We start from the raw sequence: 21,305 nt of genomic DNA, 5'->3' as shown, positions 1-21,305 counted from the left end.
TGGATGCCTGGCACATTGCCTTCCAGTTCCAGTGCGCTGCGGTCTAACCGTCCTTTCTGCGGCCGACGGTTTTTTCTTTCGTGTTCTCGCGCTCGCGTGAGCTGCTGATGGAAATATTAATGAGCTCCGTTGCTCGCGACGGGGCTGACGGTTTGTCGAATTACAGCTTTTCCGGGACTTAGAGTGGCGGCGAGCACCGGCTTCGATTATCGAGGTACATGCCATTTCTATTCCTTCAAGTCGCGATAACCCTGTCATTCTGATTTGCAGAAAATGCTGAAGTGGACCGTGTCGCGTTCACTGTCGACGGCAAGCTCGACCCCCCACGGCCCGAGTAAAACGGCAACGCGAAGGCCATTTCGAGATCTATCCAATACGCCACCAGCCTCGTCGGGTTCATCGAAGATCGCCGTATCATCGTCGGCCTCGGCGTCGTCCTCGTCGTCGTCGTCGTCTTCGTCGAACAGACTAAACGAGAATGGTGGCATTTTGGCCGGCGACTCCGGCGAGAGGCGGATCAGCTCGACGACAAAGCGTACACCGTCGAAAAAAAGACGCTGCCGAAGTCAAGGCAGCGACCTCAGGGGATACTTTCAGGTAAGTTTGCTTGTCTCCGAGGCAGCGAGCTCGATGACGATGTTTATCGCTGGTTCGCAGGCGACCAAGCCAAACCTTCGCTCGGGCAAACGTCAGTCGATGTCGCAGCGTACCTCGTCGCCCGTAATCGAGAGCTTCTACCAAAGCACGCCACGAGTCGACGCGGACATCGGCCCGCTAACCCTATTCGCACATCCGACCAGCAGCAATCGTCGGCATGATCGCTGCCAGGCGCGCAACTCGAGCACCAGTCTGACGCTGCCGGCCGATCCGCAAGTCTTCAAGAAAACTTACCTGAGCAACAGCGAGTTGCCGCAGAATCTGGTGAACGAGGCGCGAGCCAACAATTTACAGTCGCACGTCTCGGATTTCTTTCAACAGATAGCCATGGCAACCAGTCCCGAGGACGTGATGCAGTCGGACTCGCTGTCCAATCGGCGAAGATACGCTAGCGCGCGCGAGCACGGCAGCCACGCGTCTTGCTTGCCTAGGCTCGCCCGGATAACGAAACTGAACGCGAGAAACAAGACGCCTTATCGCACGATAACCATCGGCGATGAGAGAAGGCGGAGGAGCGGCGGGGACGATATCAGGCAGACGCCGATCGCCGGCAAACTGCTCAGTCTGAAACTTGATCAGCCGATGTACGAGAACACGGATAACACCGTGACGGAGGTGCTTAACAGGTGAGTCCACGGCGAAGCCAATATTTTCGCGATCGTCGTGCTCAACGTGGAAATGTTGCGCAGCGAGCAAGCGACGAGCGCGGGCGTGAGAAGCGTGGCGGAGATCTTGTTAAAAGACTCGGCCGAGCCGAGCAGTCCGTCCAGTCCACAAGCAACCAAAGAATCAAGCGAAGCCGAGGAGCAGCACGCCGACGAGGCCGCAGACTCGCCGCTGGACGTCGCCAAGGCTGCACACAACGACAGCAGCGTCTCGTCGGCGAGCCAGTTACTGGAGAACCCGTCGCCGATATCGTGGGCATTCTGCTCGCCGTCCTCGGATTTGGATAACGGCGAGTTCACGCTGAAGCGTCAGCGTGGTATCAGACGCAAGCGAGTCCCGAGAAACAACGACAACAACCTCGACGCCAGCAGCAAGAGGCCCAAGAAGGACAAGATGCCGTTGATCGAGGCTGTCAATCGACACGTCAAGAGGCTCGCGCTCGAGACTGATCTGGATAGCTTGAACCTCGTCGACGACGAGAATCCAGCTAAGCTGCGGGAACACCAGACGGCGGAGAAGAGGAAAGAGGAGATGGAGATCGAGGACGAGGGGGAGGAGGACGGCGTCGCGACGCGTAAAGCTCTCGCCAAGAGTCAATCTAAGGTTCGTTAAGCTTCTCGCAAAAGAGCTCTCGCGAACTAACGTCTCGAATGCCAGTCGTTTCAGTTATTATTCTTTCGTTTCGTTCGCAGTCAAATGCCACGCAGCGGCACAACACAACGAGGCACAACGACACGACGATATCGCAAGACCAGCCATCGGATTCGCAGCTGCCGAATAACAAACGCAAGGATACGTCGTCGAGGCCGAACGCGGGTTGGGAGACTGACAGTCCACGCTCGTCACTGTTGGATTCGTTCGCGACCACGACGACCACGGCGACGTGCACACCAGAGTCGACGCCCTTGGTCGCGACGGTGCGCCGTTGCTTGAAGTACAGTCCCGAAACGCCAAACAGCAACAATTCCGGTGGTATCGCGAACAGAGGCTCGATCGAGATCGAATGCCAACTTCGCGACGAGGAGTTCCACGTGAAAAGTAAGTTTCGAAATTAAAAAGAGAGACCTATATCCAGTTTGAAAAAACCAAGGGCGAGAGGGGTGAAATTTACATGTCTTAGAAACGTCTGTAGAAACGTGGATTAGCATGAGAATGCACGAGCGAGACTAGCTCTCTTGCGCGTGGATCTTCTTTTTAACATAATCTCAATGAAGCCTCCCTTTTGTCGTCGTCGCGCTTCTCTCTCTCTCTCTCTCTCTCTCTCTCTCTCTCTCTCTCTAAATATCAATTTATCTTTTTTCTAAATCGCTGCGACAACTGCCCTTCTTACTCTCGTTTGCATATATTTCATTGTCCAGGGACCCCGCTATTGATTAACTTTTCGTTATAGGGAGTCTTGCAATTTCACATCACCGTCGTCGAGGATTAGCAACTAGTTTCGTTTTTTTGTCCTTTCTTGCAATAAATTAACGAGCTCCATTGTGACTGAGCTCGCTGGAGAGCGCTGAATATATTGCAGAGCTACGAGAATGGACGATACTTTTTCATTTCTTTTTTTCAATCTGCCAACTGCTGATCGTATCGATTTCATCTTGTGGAATGTTGACCTTTCGGCAAACTGTCCGACTCTGTATCCACAATTTTCTGCTCATTTTTTCCAACCATCTTTACGAGTTCTTCGCTTTAACTGTCTTGACCTACTAAATGTAAGGGGCATGTGCTTTTGAAACATTTCATGACGCATCTTTTAAGAGCGATCTTACTCATACAGAATAATTTGAGGGTTCCGGCGAGTATTCGAGCACATACTTTCTCGGCATAATTTGACAATAATTGGTCCTTGAATAAAATAAGTTGGAATGACATTTATCATTGATAACCGCAAACATCGAAGTAATAATGTGAGCAATCACGAGATTTTCATATGACAAGAAAGCTCTGGTCGGGCAAAGAGCGTAGGTAAATCCACAAGAATGCAGACACGGAGAGGGCACCCTGCAATCCAATCTACAGCCCTGGAGCTGGCGAAAAGCTCGGTTCGCGTCCGCGCAGCTCGACGCTGCAGCAGGGTGGCTAGTGCAAGTATCGTCCCCGCCAGACAGTAGTCGCTCGCCCGAGCTCGAGCCTACCTCAAGGCAAGGCGAGTCGAGTCCTCGGCGTCGTTGCATTTCAACGCACACGACAGTTTTGTTTTTCTTTTGCTTCTCTGCTTAGCGGCGCATCTCGTACTTGCGCACTGCACGGCGTTGCGTCAGTTCGCCTCTAGTCGGTTAGTGTTTGCAGTGCCCAAACGCGCTGTTTCCTCCGAGATTCGCTCTCTCGCTATCGATTGCGCTGCCGAAACTTGGAGCGCGATCTCGCCTGAATTATGCAATTTTTTTCCCCCGAGCGCGCTTTTACGTAATAGCTGTACATAATCGCCGATTGATGAAGTGCAGTGGTGCAGCGGACCTTTGTCTCCCTCCGTCTCTTCCTCTGTCTGCCTGTCTGTCTGCCTGTCTGCCTGTCTGTCTGTCTGTCTGTCTGTCTGTCTGTCTGTCTGTCTGTCTGTCTGTCTGTCTCTCTCTCTCTCTCTCTCTCTCTCTCTCTCTCTCTCTCTCTCTCTCTCTCTCTCTCTCTCTCTCTCTCTCTCTCTCTCTCTCTCTGTCTCTCTCTTAGTCTTAAGGATCGATGTTATGTAAAGTACGTGTGCCGCCTCTTGACACCAATCAACGAGTTATAATCGTTGTCCCATCGAGCGGAGCTCGCAGTGCCAGTCGTTAACTCGAAGCGACAGTTAATTTTCCCTTGTGTGACCGCAAGTGCTCGTCGTGAGCTCTCGCTGCGCGTACGGCGCACGGCAAACTGATAAATTGTGTGTTGTGCGCAGTAATAAGGTGCCGAGATCTGCGTCGCGCGTACGAGGGTCCGATCCACGCCTACGTGAAGGCGTCATTGAGAGAGCGCCAGAGCGGCGAGAGCGGTCCAGTTAAAAGAACTGCGGTACATCGTGCAACGCCAGCGCCTGCATTCCACGAGACGCTCGTGCTGCCCTGTCCGCCGGCACACAATAACAATTACGCGGCAAGGCAATTATCGCTTGACATCGCCGTCTGGCATCGGGATCGCAGAGCGAGGTAAGAGACACAACAACTTACAGATGCGACCGGATCTCCGAGTCAAGTGCGCGTCGCGCGATAGTCGGCGTGCCAAATTTTTCTGGCTCGCGGTCGACGACAATTCCGTTCGCGAGGCGTTGCGTCGCCAATTGGATCGGACGAGAATCCAAGGATGCAACACCTGCGATTCCAACGAATCGACGTTGCGACGCAGTTCGCTTTCTCCTCTACACCGATACGAGCTCATTTTGCAATCGCAGATCGTTCCGTGGCACAGCGGAGCTTCATTCCGCGAAGCGATACGAAGGCGTCCATGAAAGTGAAAACGCCGAGCTGCATTGGCCAGATGAGATCGCCGCTTGTGCCATAAACAATTGGTCATCCGACGATAAACCGCGACAGCTTTATAGTAAGCGGTAAAGACGTCGTATCGCGAATACTTTATTTCTTTTTATCAAAGGCATCTGAAAAGCGTTAATGGAACTCGTGAAAAGCAAAAAGCCAATTGTTATCGTCGTTTCACGTGCGCGAGCTCCCGACTAATATACGTCGGCTTCGTGCATGGTGGAGCATGAGTTATTCACTCTGAGCTCGCGGTCTCTCTTTGCTAACCCACATACCTCGTTTTCTTTCACCGTCAAGGAAAGGGCAACGTAAACATTGCAATTGCAGTCTCTCCGGTTCGATAGATATAATTATCCACGGGGGCGCTATTGCTTGGCAGCGAACATTTCGAGAGAGAAAACAAAACCGCGCTTGCCGCGTTCGCGCGCGACGTCAACTCGTCTTTCGATCGTTACTCGCGTCGATTGCCCGAGGAAACGCATTTTGCTTTTGTTCCATCGATTACGCGGTCAGCGTTTTCGCGGGAATACATTCTTGCTTCTCGGTCCGAAACTTCAAACCAATTCGCCTGGAGAAAGTCGACGCGTGCTATTTCGAAATAAATATCACCCTCCCCGAGAATAGTGCTTATTCATCTCTCCATCAGTGTGTCCGAAGAATAGGAAGAAGAAGAAAAAAAATCTTCCTTCGCCATTAATTCTCCGATCGAGCGATAACGAGCAATCTCAGCGCCAAGCCCTTGTGTCGTAAACTCGTAGGCCTTTGTAAACAAAAAAGAAGCAGCCGGAGGGAGAAAGAGAGAGGGATCTTTTTTTTCTCCGTGCACGTATAAAAGCGTCGTCGTGCATTTCCCGTTGGTATATATGTGCAAAAGCATGCGAGAGAGAAGAGGGGGATCGATTCTTGCCGCGCTTGCGCCTTGTACTCGCCGCTTTTAAAGACACGTGCACGAAGAGAGAGAGAGAGAGAGAGAGAGAGAGAGAGAGAGAGAGAGAGAGAGAGAGAGAGAGAGAGAGAGAGAGAGAGAGAGCAAGAGGGAGCTGATGTACATTGCACACACTACACGTAGACATAATTTAACCGTGCATACGCGCATACATATACATTGCTTGCTGAATTTTAGATCGCGCTGAAAGGGTTTGACGAGCTTGCGCGAGATAGACGTTTTTTTTGGATACGTGTACATCGCTTCTCTGTGCCTCTGCTTTGCACGGTGTCCACTCGATCGAGCGAATCGCACGGCAAAACTCGTCCGCGCGTAATACACTTGAATTTAGTGTTTAAGACGTCCGTTGTACGTAAAGGCACGCGCGCATGACGTCAACGATCCGTTATAAAAGCTGACCTCTCTCTGTCTCGCGTGTAAAAAGCAAGTCGCGAGAAATTAACGGTTACCAAGTAATTTTCAATTGCGCGGCAAAGCCACCCAGTGAATTGCGAAAGGGAAATTGAGCTTTCGCACCGCGGACTCGGAGCATAAACTTCGTTAGAAAAGCGCGCGAAATACCATTACAGCCGTTGGCTCGCGTTTTACGGTATCACGTCGTCGTTATACGCAAGTTGGCGTACGCACGTCCGCGAAATACTTGGACGAAGGTCGTGGCGCGTATTCCGCACGAGCCGCGCTACGTCCGACGTTCTTGTCTCGCAATGATCTCGATTGTGCATTTGGCATAAAACATCCAACGGCAAGACAAGGTCTCTTTTGAAACGACACGAGGCTTTCTTCTCTGCCGTGCGCAAGTTTTTTTTTTTTTTTATTTCGAGTGATTTTTCTCGCAGAAGAGATTGCGACCAAGTCGTGTCCTCGTGCTAATTTTGCGTGTGCGTTTGTTGACAGGCGCAGCGAACTGCTGGGCTGCATGACTCTGCCGCTGCCGCTGTCGCAGGACAAGGTAAGCATTTTCTTTTTGCTATTGAAATTCGTGGCGTTCCTCGGCATAGATGACCGGGGCTTTGGCCGAGCGTGAATTAGATGGTGGGTTGCTCGAGAGTGGAAAAAAGAAACGACATAAATAATATATGAAGCGTACGTGTGCGCGCAAGAGAAGGGTTAGTTTCAAGTACTACAGCTCAATAATTCAGAAAACGCGCGTTAAGCGACTGCTACCGTTTCTCCGGCGTCATGTGAAAAATGTATTGTTTGCACACCGTGCGATTTCTTCTTTTTCGTTGCGTTCTTTGGCATTATTGTTTTACTGCGATAAAAGTAAACACCGGCTAGGTGTACGTAGATATTTATGCGTTGTACGACTCGTCATGGAATTTTCTCATAGGTACTTATGCAATAAAATCGACAAGTACCTAAGCCGTTTTATTGTCTGTCGTATTATATTGGAGATTACAACAAGATTACATACAACAAGAACATCCTCGCGGATTAGCTTAAACGGATGAGTTAGAATGTTGCGCAACATTTTGAATTGCAGGCATGTGCAATACTTGAAACTTGGAACCCTGCGCATAACAGACTTTCGCACGAATATTGAAAAGGCAAAGCCAAGACCCGTTCTAGCCGACGACTTGACGAGAAGAAGCATCGCTATCGATATATGAAAGCCAATCTCGACTTGGTGCGCGCGATATACTCAATTCGCCCGACGAAAGTCATGACCGTCGCGTGTGAGGATCGCTACGCTAATCTGCCAGTTGAATTTGTATGTACGCGCAGTATTAGGACTTCGCCAGCCAGGGTCACGCAAGCCCTAACCGGATTTCTCTTTCTCTCTTTCCGCGATCACCGCTGGAAAGTTGCAGTCGAAGCCTCGCCGCTTACCAACGACAGTCGACCGAGTGCGCCTCGCCGAAAATAAGTAACATGATCGTCGTGGCGATTTATTGCGGCGCGTTCGTCGTTGCCGGCCTTCTGCTTAAGATTTTTCGGATACTTTGACCAGTGCTGGAGTGACTGCGACACGAGTAAGTTGTGGTGTGCAGCGCGCGTTCATCGATCAGCTTCAGCTTGGTTCGCAATCGGAAAGCAAGCGCGTTCCAGTTTCTTTTCGGATTTCAATTTGGACGGCGCCGACGACGCTGTCCAAATCCCAAACGGAGCGCAGTGCGGACTCGGGTTTTCAAATCGCCGAACAAAGAGGTGAATTAAATCACGACGCAATTTGTATACGCCGTGTAATGTCCAATTGATCCAATTTGCCTGGCCTCGCGCGCTAAAGTGCTTCCGTATGATAATACACTTAGAAAATATATCGAGAGGCGCCAGCGCGATAATAATTCTTCGCTGCACGTACCATATAATCGGATTGATTCTTGAAAAGCTTATAGCGGCACTTGGGACAGTTGCGTGATTCGGTCGTTAAAGCGGCGGCGCGTTGCGCAACTTTGTCCGCAACGGAGACGCACGCGCGAATAATTCATCGGGCCTTCAGCTCGGGATAAAGGAAAATAGCGTCGCTGGTAACTGTGGCGGGCGCGCGAGAGCGATCAATCTCCAGAGCTGCGCGCACTAACCAATTTCATACCGGGGCTTAGAACAGCGAGGGATTTGACAAATGATCGCCTCGAGGCGAAGCGAACTAATCGATATCTCGCGCGAATGATCATCACTAGGAAGCGACATGGCACCCTCTGGAAGCGGGCACGGGACGAGCGACCTCGTCGATCTACGGTCTGCAGCACCAGGATTCACTGAGCGCTGGCCGTGGCTCGCTAGTCGCGTCACCACCGCTCTCCAAAGACGGTGACTCTCTAAGCGGCGGCGACAACAACAACAGCGCCGAAGATCTGACCTACCTTCGGCATCTCGAGCTCGAACCCGTAGACTCGCTGACTGGCCTGCCTCTGCATCCAGGCTTCACTGCGCGCGGAGGTAGGACACCTTGTACCGTCACCAGGCGACTTGTGCGTCAGGCTGCTCAAATTAATCAGGTGAGCTTGCAAACGATTACTTACTTGCCAGTTTCCTTGTGGTACGAGCTTTCAAAGCTTTCAAAACTTGCTATCGAAAGTTCAGTAAATATTTCAAAACCAAAGTCTGCGCGATGGAGACGGCGTGTGTGTACTTTCTTTACCGCGAGTTTCACCTCCGTCTCAAGTTTTAAGGCGAGCGTTAAGTCGCTCGGGAGATAACAAGTTATATTTGACGTAGATCCGCCGAAAACTTTGGCCGATATTTTCCGTGTGCATAATCCAAATTGAAAATTTCATTGAAAATTTCCCGAAAATCCATTCGAAGAAGCTTGCAAGGTATTGACTTATTTCAACGCGGCGTACAACTTTCCGCATAACATTCGATCACAAGTGTCTCGATCCTGATGGTCGTTTCTTTTTCCAGTTGCCATGGGGATTCCTACTGTCGTGGGGTCGACCGCCACGAGTCGAGCGCATAGATCCAGGCAGTCCAGCAGAACGCTCGGGGCTGCGGCCAGGCGATTACGTGGTGTTCGTCGAGTCGACGAACGTCGTGACTCAGACTCGCGACGACATCCTCGAGCTCATTCGAGCTGCCACAACGCAGCTGATCCTGGAGGTTTATCGACGCGGCGTTCATGGGCACGCCATTGTCACGACCGGTGGTACTTCCGCGGCAGCGCGACGCCGTAGCTCGCTGAACGTCACTTTACAGACACCCGCGGTGGGTGTCATCGCACCGCCACCTGCCATCGCTTTCACCGCCGAGGTCGGTACTGGCGTACTCGTCTGATGTTTGCTTGTCCCTTTTGCTCCTCCCTTTGCGTGCATCATTCAATTAATAGAGATTATACGTTTCGTTGATAGAACAGACAATTATAACTTGGAGACTGAAGATGTTAAAGACTAGGGTCGATATATTGTGTTCGATGGGACTGTCCAAGCTTTCTTAGACGAGGAAGTGCAAGCTTATGCTCAATGATACAATAGATCGTGCGATTTTTCCTTGCGGCCATGTTAAATACGACACACGGTCTTTCTTTTTCCTTACACGCGCGGAATCGACTATGAGTGTGACGTACATGATATGGATTCTGTGATTCAGAATGTAGCTATTAAGATACATACAAACTAATCAAACTTTCATTGCAAAACTAGTCAAGCACTTCATCAATACATTTTTAATATCGTGGCTATATCATTGTAATAGTATATTCCTTTATCTTCAGTGAGTCGTTTGACTGGTTTTACTACACAAATTTTCTTTTCTCGAAGAACTTGCTTATTTAATTTTCGCGTGCACAAATAGCTTTATCGACTCGCTCTGAGCGTCACTTTTATTCAATGAAAACTGTACTGATTTCAATGTACTATAGATTCTTATGACATTTCTATTAGAATAATTCTTGGATGGATTAGTTGAAATTCACTTCTACGTGAGTCCATTTCGTTAAACCTTTCGACGTATAATAACATGAAATTTGTCTAAATCATTCGTTTGATATTATGTTTATGACGTTGACTCTTCGGATTTTTCTTCAAAGCTTCGTTAACTGTGCATCGAGGTGGTTAATTTTACTTATTATACCATTCACCGAACTTTGAATCGCGATATAATTCAATGTTTACGTGTTTCGTATAAATGGCAGCTTTTTAGTCTTATGTTGTAGATGATACGTTTTTAAGTTGAAGCTTTTTTCTTTTAACTAGCAAATTACTTTAAACATGGGCAACAATTCGACTTGAATGTTTAGTTGTGTTTGAAAATAAATACGCTTGTATGATGTAATATGACAAATCGTATTGTAAATACGTTTTCTCGTTTGTGGTTATGTTAGACGTTTCAATGAAAATCCTCATGATGCGTCTATAGTTTTTCGTAAAAAACTGTACGATGAATAAAAGAGATGATAACGAAGCAATGGATCGTATCGTAAATACGATTTTTAACGTTAAACGTTATTACTAAGAATATTGATTTATTTATGAAAAAAATTTTGCCAGCTTTTACAAGTCACCTTCTCAAAATTGTACATAAAATAGAAGCGCCCTTATATATAAATATATATGATTGAAAGTCAGAACGCTCGTTAGCAGAAATTTTATCGGAAAGAAAAACAAAGGAAAGGAGAAACACCGGGAAATCATAATTGATTGTTTGGATGAGGCTTCTCAATGTTACGTAAACGAACAATCCAACTTTATCCTTTACGTTAATTTTAAAGCCACTGTATCAAGTCTTTCTTCCCTTGTTCCATTCGCTTATCAATATTTCATCAGCATCATGCGATTGCATTTCGCATGAAATCAGAGCTTATTACAATTAGTTATTAATTAATTATTCATTTTTTTTTAGTTGCTATTAATTATATTTTAATTATTATTATCTGCAATGATTTGCCTACGAAGTTATATAATTTATGCGTTTTTTCTATGTTACGTTATGTATATCTCTTGACTGCGGTTTTACGAGCGTCGGCTGCACATTATGATTTTTTTTTGCGACAATCGTATGTGTGGATGTCCGTGTAAAACTTTTGTATACGTGCGTATGTAAATTATGTTTTGTGAAACTGGCTTATTTGTTGGCAACAAATTTTGTTTAAAACTTATGAAAAAGCATTGTTATTATTTTATTTCACCCAATCATCTCATCATATTCATTTAACATAGCAGGTTCATTTCGATAATTACTTTTCAATCTAAAATTCATAATTGCATAAAAAGAAATTTCTTGCTACGAAAGAGAAAAATATTTTTTATTATATATTTATAAATAGCTTATAAATCTACGACGTTCGAAATTTCGGTATAAAACTTTAATTAAATTTAAATAAACTTATTATCCGAGCATACGTTTGAATGAAAAATACCCTCTCTAAATTCAGAGAATACCTTACCTGAGATTCCTCATGTTGATAAAAGAACAAGTGTAATCGGTCTAAAACGGTGATAGAACAACAGTACTAGTTTAATTTTCGATAGCTATTACGAACCAATGCATCTTCGTAGATATGCTACTGCCAAGATACATATGTAAATGAGAAAAGATAGAATTATCAATGTCCTGTATCGGTCGGTCAAAAAAAAAAAAAAAAAAAAAAATGAAAAAAGAAAAAGGAACGTTCTATTCTAGGCCTTTCCGAATCTGGCAGCGGACGCGCCGCCAGAAGAGGAGCTCGGCATACGCGAAACGCGCTACTGGCAGTGCTTGAAAAGCGGCCAAGCGCGTTTCGTAGCGCCGCTGGCGGAACGTCAGGAAATCCTGTCGTCCACGGATCACCTGATACTCTTTCAAAATTTGGACGAACTGCTGAAATTGTCGGAGGAGATCCGCGACGACGGGGCCGGTATCGACAGTTATCTGAGCCGCGTGCCGCGCATAACGGCCGCCTACCGCAGGTACCTCGGCGGTCTGCAAAGGGCGTGCTGTCTGTTGGTGGCGCTCCGGAAGAACTCGTCCTTCGCCAAAATCGTCTGCGAGCCGGCGGTGCCAAGGAGACGCAAGCCCGACTTGACGGGCGTCCTCATACAGCCGCTCGAGCATTACAGGTGTGATTTCCGAGCGGGCGCGTTGCGAAGCGTCGCAAATGGCTCTGTTCTTGTTCAGAGAAATGACGAGGCTGCTGAGCCAGGCGTGTCCCCGGAGCTGCCAGCCAGTGCGCGACCTGGCGCAAGGTTACAGAGAGTCGACGGCGAGTGCCGGGGTGATGGAACCGCTCCGCGACAACGGTCGACCGTTGCTCAGCTTGCAGGAGGTCGAGTCGCGGCTGGTATTCGCTCGCTGTAAGCCCTTCGCTCTTGCCGTCCCCGGTAGACAATGGTGAGTGTCGATGCGCTTTCTTCTCCCTTCCCGCTAGACTAAAGCCCGAAGTTGCACCAGTGCGAGAGGCGGATTTCAAGCGCCAAGGCTTGCTGGGAGGTTCCTCGTTAGCAATTCGGCTCGAGTTCGCGCTTTAGTTGTCGGTCCTCCGGCCAAAGGCGCTCGAGACTGATGCGAACTTGCAAAAGAATACCAACGCACATCCGATCGCAGATAAAGGGCTGTCATGCGACTGATTGAACGGCGCAGGTTATTCGGCGGTGCGCTGTCCAAGGTCGAAGGCCGTGGCAGGTCGCAGCCGACCTGGGCGCTACTACTGACGGACCTGCTGGTATTCGCGCGTGTCTCGCGTGATCGGGTGCTCTTCGTCACCGAGGAACCCTTGAGACTCGCCTGCATCGCCGAGGCCTGCTTTACCGTACGCAAACGCCCCACGGAATTCCGGTTGCAGGTCACCACTCAGGTATTGTTACTTGCAACCACGAAACTCATGTTTCTGCGCATCGCATCCATCACTCGCGTTACAATTCCATCGGTTTTCTCGTTACACGACCTTTACTTTCAAATTTATCGTCGCATGCTGCTCTGTACTCGGCGTTAACAAACATTCGCCCAATTTTTCTTCACGACAGATAAAACTTTTACCTCCTATAGCCATTTCGACTCTTTACCTTCTTTCCCTGCGATATCTCTTTGCAGCTTTGCTTTCTGTGCGGTCAATTCAAACTTTGTTTCGCGTTGCTTCGTACTCGTGTTAATCTCGCTTATCGCTTGTGCGTGCACACCGGAATAGCTTATGAAAATGTTCTTTTTTTCTTTCTTCGTATAACTCCTTGCTTCGAAAGTGCAACCGCCGTAGGCCTACTTTTGTCAAATATAACAAGTCAGCCTACAAAGGAATGCATTGCATGAGCATATAGAACGGCTAAGACAATTGAATATTCCATTTATAAAGAAAAACAATCCTCAGCCAAGTGCCCCGAGCGAAAATCCTTCGGCCTCAACGGAACTGGTACAGTGTGCGGGAACTGGCGGTGGTAGTGGAGGCTGCAGTCCGCACAGTCGAACGAGACGGAGGCTAATTATTTTACGTGCGCCCAGTGCCGAGCTCAAGGCCGTTTGGCACAACCTGCTCCAGAGACAAATGTAAATTTGCTTTTCGGTCACAACAAACTCCAACGACATTATCTCTCTTTCTCTCACTAATACTCTTGAAACTCCACACGCTATATGATCAAAATATGTCTATCTTTCTTTATTTTTAGTTTAACTAAATATCTTAGTGCATCCCGATTATTTTTAATTTGTGTGATTTTCTTTATTTTAGACAATAGCGATACAGTGATACAGTGTTTTCTTCAGTTCCTTTTTTTATATTTTCTTACGGCATGTTTCGATGAGTTGTATTTCAAATTAGCTGATATTAGTTGAATAGTTTAATGTATAATTGATGAGGAATTATTTGATTAATTGAAATTAGTTTTTTTACTTGAACAAAAAAAAGAAACAATCAAATAAGGGTCCATTCCAAAGTTGGTATATTCAAAGATTAATATATTTTTAATAACTAATATACTTTTTTGAAGAAAAATGAAATGTGCACCTATTAAATCGTATCTTAAATAAGAATCCTAATTAATAATCTGCTTTTGGATATTAAAAAAATCGATATAAAAAATGTAGATATAGTTGTAGCACTAAGTTTGCATGATAACAATGAGATAAAGATAACATTTTCACGTACACTAAAAAATTGAATATATTTTTTTGAGAAACAAGTGATAAGTAAATATTGCTAAACATGCCATTCAACAGTAAAACCAAATTACAAGCTTCTATTCCATAAGAATACAAAGCTATTCCGATGATCCATTGATACAGCTGTACAGATTATGTAAATATGGAAAGAATAATTGAATTTGTACATATGGCCAAAGTCAAAATAAATACAAATACAAAAGTAATAATAATACTTTTCTTCTCTAACCCTTTAAAAGATAAAAGTAAACAAAATACAATTTAATTCCGTGAAACAATGCGTCATCGCACGTAAATTAATACGCACGAAATGCACAAAACTGCACGTTTTCTATCCGCTTATATAGCAGCAAAATGAAGCGAAAAAAAAAACAATGCATGCGCCAAAAATAGAAAGAACTAACGCGGATTTATGTAGTGAAGATAAAGCAACAAATAAATTAGCCTTCCCGGCGGCAAGTGAGCAAAGCAAGAGAGAAATAAACGGTCGAAACCCCCCACCAGAAATCTGGTCTATTACAGAATCTACGTGAACACTGGCTATGGGGGTTCAGCTGGTTCGGCCCTTGAGAGTCCCGACGATGACAGCCCCAAGGATGAATATTTATCGCCACACAGTGTCGTACAACGAGAACGTACCGGAAGCTCGGAGGTATCGAACATATTTTTACTATAGCCAAACGTTTAGTTAGTCCTAGTTTATAGTGATTACAATTATAGATCACACCTTACCAAAATAGAAGTTCTGTAGGAAAATCAATTGTGAAAAATGGTCGTTAGCGTTAGCAAATAATACAGCAGAGATTGTCTACTGATTTAAAAGTCACATTTTTCTTATAAAATAATATAATGATAAAAGATCTACTTAGATCCCAGTAGTCTTAGGATAGGTATACTCTCGTTAATTATCATTTTCAATTCATTTTTATCTTATTGAAAGACACGAATATGTAGCGACATAGCGTTAATTGTCAAGCCACACTCACATACACAATCGATCACAAAACCCAGCGCACAAAGTAAAAGCAAAATCACATACGTATAGAGAAAAGTGAGCAGTGCAAGGGTGAGAGAGTGACTTTGAGAGGGTCATCGCACGTCAATCTCGACTCAAGGCGTCTAATCAGGTTTATAGGTCGACGCAGCAGCTCGAAGACGACCATCATCATCGCCAGCAACGTGCAAACGAAGACAGTCTCGATCAGATGCTTCGCGGCTCGAGTCAGCAAGGTGACATTATACACTTGGCACAGTGGGTCTGCAATTCGCATCAGATACCACCACCCGATCTGCATGAGGCTATCATCGAGGAATGGACGGCCGAAGAATTAGCCGCTAGGACGCCTAGTAAAGCCAGTGGAAATGATTTTTTCGAAGGTCTGCCTTGGTGTCGTCTCGCTCGTTCGCTATTCGAACAAACGAAAACCGAAGAGTATTTCACATTTTGTCGTTTTATTCCCAAAGGAGCTGAGGAAAGTACGGTTGTCAATTCGGATGCGGAGCAGCAAAGCTCGGCGTCGAGTGCGAGCTTGAGCACAGTCAAGTCGAACAGCCTGCCGCCGAAGAAAAACGGTAGTGGCGTGTCGTCGAGAGAAACGTCGTCGGGCTCGATAAACATCTGCAGAAAGTGCCACAGGTATTGCATTTCAATTGCCAACCGCTCGATATTTTCTCGATCATGCGCGCGCACACACACGCACGCACGCACGCACGCACACACTTACGCGACTCAATCAGACGCTGTATCTCTTCTCGCATATACATAAGCAACAAGCTCATATGTTTATACTGCACTGACTTTCACATATAATAACTACAATTATTTCCTTGTACGAATATGCTCTTTTATATTGTTTTTCACGTAAATGTCTTAACATACTTTTTATGAACGTTTCGTTATTCTCTTTCAACACACCTAATTGTGTTTCAATGCTTTGATTACCAAACCATTTAAGATAGAAAACAGAACGAAAAAGAAATCTTGGCAATTATCCTCGACGGCAGCTGATAAAAAATGGACGTAATAAAAAACAAAAAACTGAAAGACAACAATTTATTTAGATGTAATAACCGTTGGAAATTGTCGAACATGAAAAAAGTGCAAATCGTTGTTTGTTTTATGGAAACGTAGTAATGTACGTCGCAGGTCAGGTTGTCCAACACCACCCCCAATAAGGGATCCGTTCTCGCCGTTACCACCGAGAATCTCAGTTGTACCACCCACTCCGGATCTTTGCTCGAAACATCGAAGTATCAGCGTTGCGGCTGCATTCCGTAATGGCCTACACGATAGTCCAGCGCATAGTTATTCCGCAGATGGGACTACGGAGGATGGTAGTGAAGATGATCTAGACTGCGACGGCGAGCTACCTTACAGGTTTATTACGTTACGTTACTTTGCTTGCTAAATTAACATGCTTTTTACGCTGACTTTCTTTCATATAGCAATTAAATTTAATTATTCTTTTCGTATAAGAGAAAACACTTTAAAAATTAAAGTATGATAGCTCGACATTTAATCATAAATTATAAAAGTTTTCGGTCTCGTTTTTTGAGACAAGCTCGCAAGACCGAATAATTTTTGTAATTTACTTTAAAATTCATTTCGCTCGATACCAAATAGAAAAGGTTAATCTTTGAAAACGGGTTGGAACCCTTTTTAAAATGGAATCGTCATCTTAAAAAGTATTTCATTCGTGATCATTTTTGTAACGATATGTCAAACACCTGATTTTCAAATTTACAAAAAACAATTTCACTCTAAGATGCCAAAAACGGAGTCTTTTCTATTGGGTATCCCCCCTCAAAGCAATATCAGAACATCACTCACACGTAAAAAAAAAGAAACCCCTTCCCGGTGCGCAGAGCCCTGCGACGTTTCGGTACACTGAGCAGTCTGGATCAAGACGACGAGTTAGAGGATCAAACAACCGGTGGCGAAGACGAAGGTCCAGAATCACCACCGTCGGGTCTTCGTGCATGGACGCTGCGCGCGAGTAGTTACGTCGTCAGCAAGATGTCGATATTCGAACACCTAACACCACCCGCACCACCCGAACGAACCGATTCGTCGAATCTTGAAGCTCCTGGAAGTAACGGCGATGAAGAAGGCACGACATCCGGTGGCACATCGGAAAACGATATATGGGGGACACCTACATCTGGAGGTCCTGACGATGAGAGCTTCGCGGGTAGCCCGGTAGGTTGATTTTCTTTTCTGAGCATCGCGCTCTTGTCGATGGTGCAGTAACGAACGCCGGAATTAGCCTCCGGGCACTCTTCTCCTTTCTTTTACACTCGACACTGTGGACATTTTTGAATCGTTGCTATTACATTTACATTTGACACGTTAGCTCGACACCAAGTTTACACACGCAAACAAATTTTTACAGTGATCTTTGCTCATTTTCAACTCTGATATTGATATTCCTTGTAATTTTAAATGTTCTATGTAAATTCTTGCGCTTGCGATCAGAGTTGCGAAAATGTATTAACAGAATATGCAGAAGGTACAAATTAACTATGGAACCTTTCAAATTATTCTTTCTTGAAGCGGCGCTTTTTCGCTTGAATTACAAAGCCAAAACTGTCCGGATAATATTTTACTCTGATCGATTTGACACTGAGAAAAATCTTGAAAGAATATACACGTTTCGATGATATTTCCGCTCAATACTATAAATTATATGTATACTGATTGCTCTCAGCGTCACAGCATGAATATTTATAACATTAAGTAAATTGTACAAAATGAATGCAGAAACTGTAACATATACCTTTGAATTTCCAAGTATCATTTTGTGATGCATTTATGCGTTGACCTATTTATATATATATATATATATATATATATATATATATATATATATATATATATATATATATATATACACACACACACACACACATACATATATATGTATTTATATCATACATGCTAGTATCAACAAATTTTGTAGTTTGAATTTTGCATTGACAATGTGGCTTCGTTGCTTACTTCAAATTTGAATATTATCTATTGCTTGATAAGGTTTGTAATTTTCATGACTTGCGAATTAAACATATATCCTTGGATAAGTATTGATTTTGCATCTGATATATTTAGTGATGATTCAAATGGGGAAAACAAAGAATACGATATTCTATGCATACTCATTCAACATAAATGTCGCTGCTTAATATAGTAAAAAACTTTTCTTTGCATAATACTGCAAAGTAAACTGGAATAATTTTTATGTAACAAAGAAATATCATGTATTACTTAATTTTTTTTCATTTGTATTATTTATCAACAATGTTTTCAACTTGATACAAAACGATACAAAAGAATTTCTTTAAAAATAATTATTAATTAAGTCAAACGGTCATAGTCAATCCGTCATGTAATAATTTTTTCATTCCGTATTATTATTTTTAAATGAACTGAAACAATCAAACATTCCATAAGAATCGTATATAATAAAAATTAATCCAGTTATCGAATTGAAAAAAGTGACCATTTGAATAATCGAAGAAAAAAGGCGAGATTGCACTGACATAATGGCACGCGGTTTATACCTTCTCTCAGTAAAATCGCAAAAGAGAACTGGAAGCACTGTTGCTGTTCATCGGGAACGAAGCTTTGTTTAAATGTACACGAAGCACTGGTTGTCGTCACATTAGAGCGTGTGTGCAGACAAAGAAAAACTATAGAGAAATAAGCTTCGCACGCCACTGCATGACAAAAGAATTGCTTGCCCTTCTGTTCTGCAAAGAATCACAAGCCTCGGCTGGCCAAGTGATGAGCTGACCTGACTTGCCTAGCCGCCGATGTCGAACGGGCCGCTGCACCGGGTCGCCGGCGAGGACAACTACGGGCTGGACGACGAGGGCGACGAGGACGACAACGAGCCCGACAACTCCGGGGACAACGACGACTGCGGCCTACCCGAGCTGACGATGGAGCAGCTCCTCGGCGGCGCGACGATCACCACGAGCTCGGTGGGCGTCAACTCGATGCGATCCTTCTTGGGACGACGCCGCCTGGAGCCTTTGCCCGAGGAGGATGACTCCATATCCACGGGCAGCGGAGTGAGCAGTGGCGGTGGTGCCGGCGGCGGCGGCGGCGGCGCCGGCAAGATGAGCGCGGGGCAAGGTTGGTGGTGACAGCGGTTCGACGCTGGCGAGGCGGCGGAACACGAGCGCCTCTTCGTCAAGCTCAGCCACGAGGACGACCAGTTCAGGCAGAAAATCCTCGACCTGCACCGCAAACTCTCCGACGTCTCGTGCGACGAGGAGTCGCTCGCCAAGGCCGCGGTCGCCGCCGCCCAACAGGGCAACCTCACGCCGCGGCGACTGCGCGAGCTCGAGATGGTGGTGAAGCGCGCCGAGGAGAAGTTCGAGCGCAACGCCAAACTGGAGGCCGTCACGGCCGCCGAGGACGAGGACGACGACAAGCGGCGCAAGAAGAAGGTCGAGTTCGAGGACGCCAAAGCCGCCGCCGGCGCTGCGTCGGATTCCAACTTTCGACTGCGACTACGCAAACGCGGCGTCAAGCTGCTGGGCCTCCTCGGGGCTTCCAAGAGTCAGGACAGCGACGCCACGAGCAGCGCTCGGGCGCAGGACGACAGGACTGCCAGGCTGCTGAAGATGTGCAGCGTATCGGACAGAGGCGCCACCTCCAGCGCTTCCTCGCCGTCGAGGTTCGTTGCGAGGACTGGCCCAAACACCATCTCCGTTCAGCACAGCTCGAGAGACCGCAGGTTCTGGAGATTGAGAAATCGCAGACGCTCGAGCTCCACGTAGACGCGTACGCACTGCAAGTTCCTTCTTGTGACTACCTTCTCGCGGTGAGCCAGCGGACGGCAGCGATCTGAGTTCACCTAATAATATAGAGTTCGATATACGTGTTCGTTCGCTTTCTTTTTGTTACATCACCGACGTTGTTGTTGTTGTTGTATCCGTTGACGGCGTTCCCTTCTTCTTTGCTGCGAATACGAATAGACGATTATGATAATCAAAATTTTATCGAGTCCAGTTGATGAATGTGTTTGCTAATGGTCTGCGCGAGCTCACGATTCTTCTCAAATTTGAATAATGTCGAGCGGATGATTTTGTGAAATGTTGACTGAATGTCGTTACGCGCGCGAGGTCTACCGTTTTTGAAGAGTTTATAAACAACAAAAATAATGTTATTTGAGGGAAAGATAAGATATTAGATTTCGATTTATTGTTTAATTATCATTACTTGTAAAAATTACTCAGTTTCTTGAATTGTTGTAAAAAATTAATGTTTTAAGAGTGGGAGTATCAGAAGAATCATATGAAAATAATGATAAATCAAAAATTCCACAGCGATATAATGAATTTCACAAGTACATATATCAACTGAAATGAAAAATCTATGAAAAGTCCATAATAATTCGAGATTAAAGTTTTTTTTAGTGTAACTATAGCGTGCCAATAGTTGTCTGCAAAAACAAAGAGCCTAGAACTTCATGATGTCTTTTTTTTAAATACCAAAATGGAGAATTTGGTCTCCGAGTATTTTTCCGTCTAGTGGTGACATGCAAAGAAAAAAAATAGACATTTTAGATGTTTCTACTATTTAGTAAAGTAAAGAGATATAATAGTTACAAGCGCTTTAGAAATTTATAAATAAACTTATGTAAGATGATCTTATTTTTCTGACTATAATAAATAACTTTTTCTAGCAACAGTACATTAAACAAAGCTTGCGAATGAACGATTTTTCTCCATCAAACTGTGTCCATTAAACATAAATTTCATAGTCAAGAAAAAGAATATCTCGCTATCTTGTTATGCATCAATTAAAAATATTAAGAAACTTAATTAAAAAACATCAGAAAAGAGACAAGTTATATGAATCAATATATAAGTATATTGTGACGTTTATACAGTTCAATAATTATAACTAATGAGTGACAAATGAACTTGTGATTGTCTTTAGATGAAGTATCGAAATTTCGTCCATTGAATGAACGAAAATAATCTTTTTAGGAGTATAGCAAATATATTTAAATTATTATAACCAATGAGCCTCTGTATGAAAAAAATTAGGTCCGCACGACTGACTCAATGGCGGCACAATC

General features: G+C 45.2%; 1 protein-coding gene across 1 annotated transcript; it reads left to right on the top strand.

Annotated features, from left to right (window-relative positions):
- Positions 1 to 270: 270 nt before the first annotated feature.
- LOC131664652 (uncharacterized) lies at positions 271 to 19,362 on the top strand. Its single transcript, XM_058935937.1, has 19 exons — positions 271 to 431; positions 522 to 597; positions 658 to 1,283; positions 1,347 to 1,926; positions 2,016 to 2,361; positions 4,193 to 4,439; positions 6,607 to 6,661; positions 8,334 to 8,651; positions 9,058 to 9,402; positions 11,770 to 12,185; positions 12,244 to 12,456; positions 12,706 to 12,919; positions 13,412 to 13,602; positions 14,737 to 14,866; positions 15,342 to 15,591; positions 15,679 to 15,850; positions 16,346 to 16,591; positions 17,059 to 17,413; positions 19,018 to 19,362. Exons 1-19 carry the CDS (start codon positions 274 to 276, stop codon positions 19,357 to 19,359), a joined length of 5,280 nt encoding a protein of 1,759 aa, XP_058791920.1. The 5' UTR covers positions 271 to 273; the 3' UTR covers positions 19,360 to 19,362.
- Positions 19,363 to 21,305: the final 1,943 nt, after the last annotated feature.

Source organism: Phymastichus coffea, unplaced genomic scaffold, assembly GCF_024137745.1.
Source record: "Phymastichus coffea isolate CEN01 unplaced genomic scaffold, Cenicafe_Pcof_1.1 PCOF00044, whole genome shotgun sequence".
Taxonomy (NCBI): Eukaryota; Metazoa; Arthropoda; class Insecta; order Hymenoptera; family Eulophidae; genus Phymastichus; species Phymastichus coffea.
Note: the sequence above shows the minus strand (reverse complement) of the source record. Positions and strands in the feature narration are given on the sequence as shown.

Coding starts and splice junctions, on each gene's coding strand:
- LOC131664652 (XM_058935937.1), top strand. CDS start 274: ATGCTGAAGTGGACCGTGTCGCGTTCACTGTCGACGGCAAGCTCGACC. Junction 1,927..2,015: donor TCGCCAAGAGTCAATCTAAG/GTTCGTTAAGCT, acceptor TTTCGTTCGCAG/TCAAATGCCACGCAGCGGCA. Junction 12,920..13,411: donor GGTTGCAGGTCACCACTCAG/GTATTGTTACTT, acceptor CCATTTATAAAG/AAAAACAATCCTCAGCCAAG.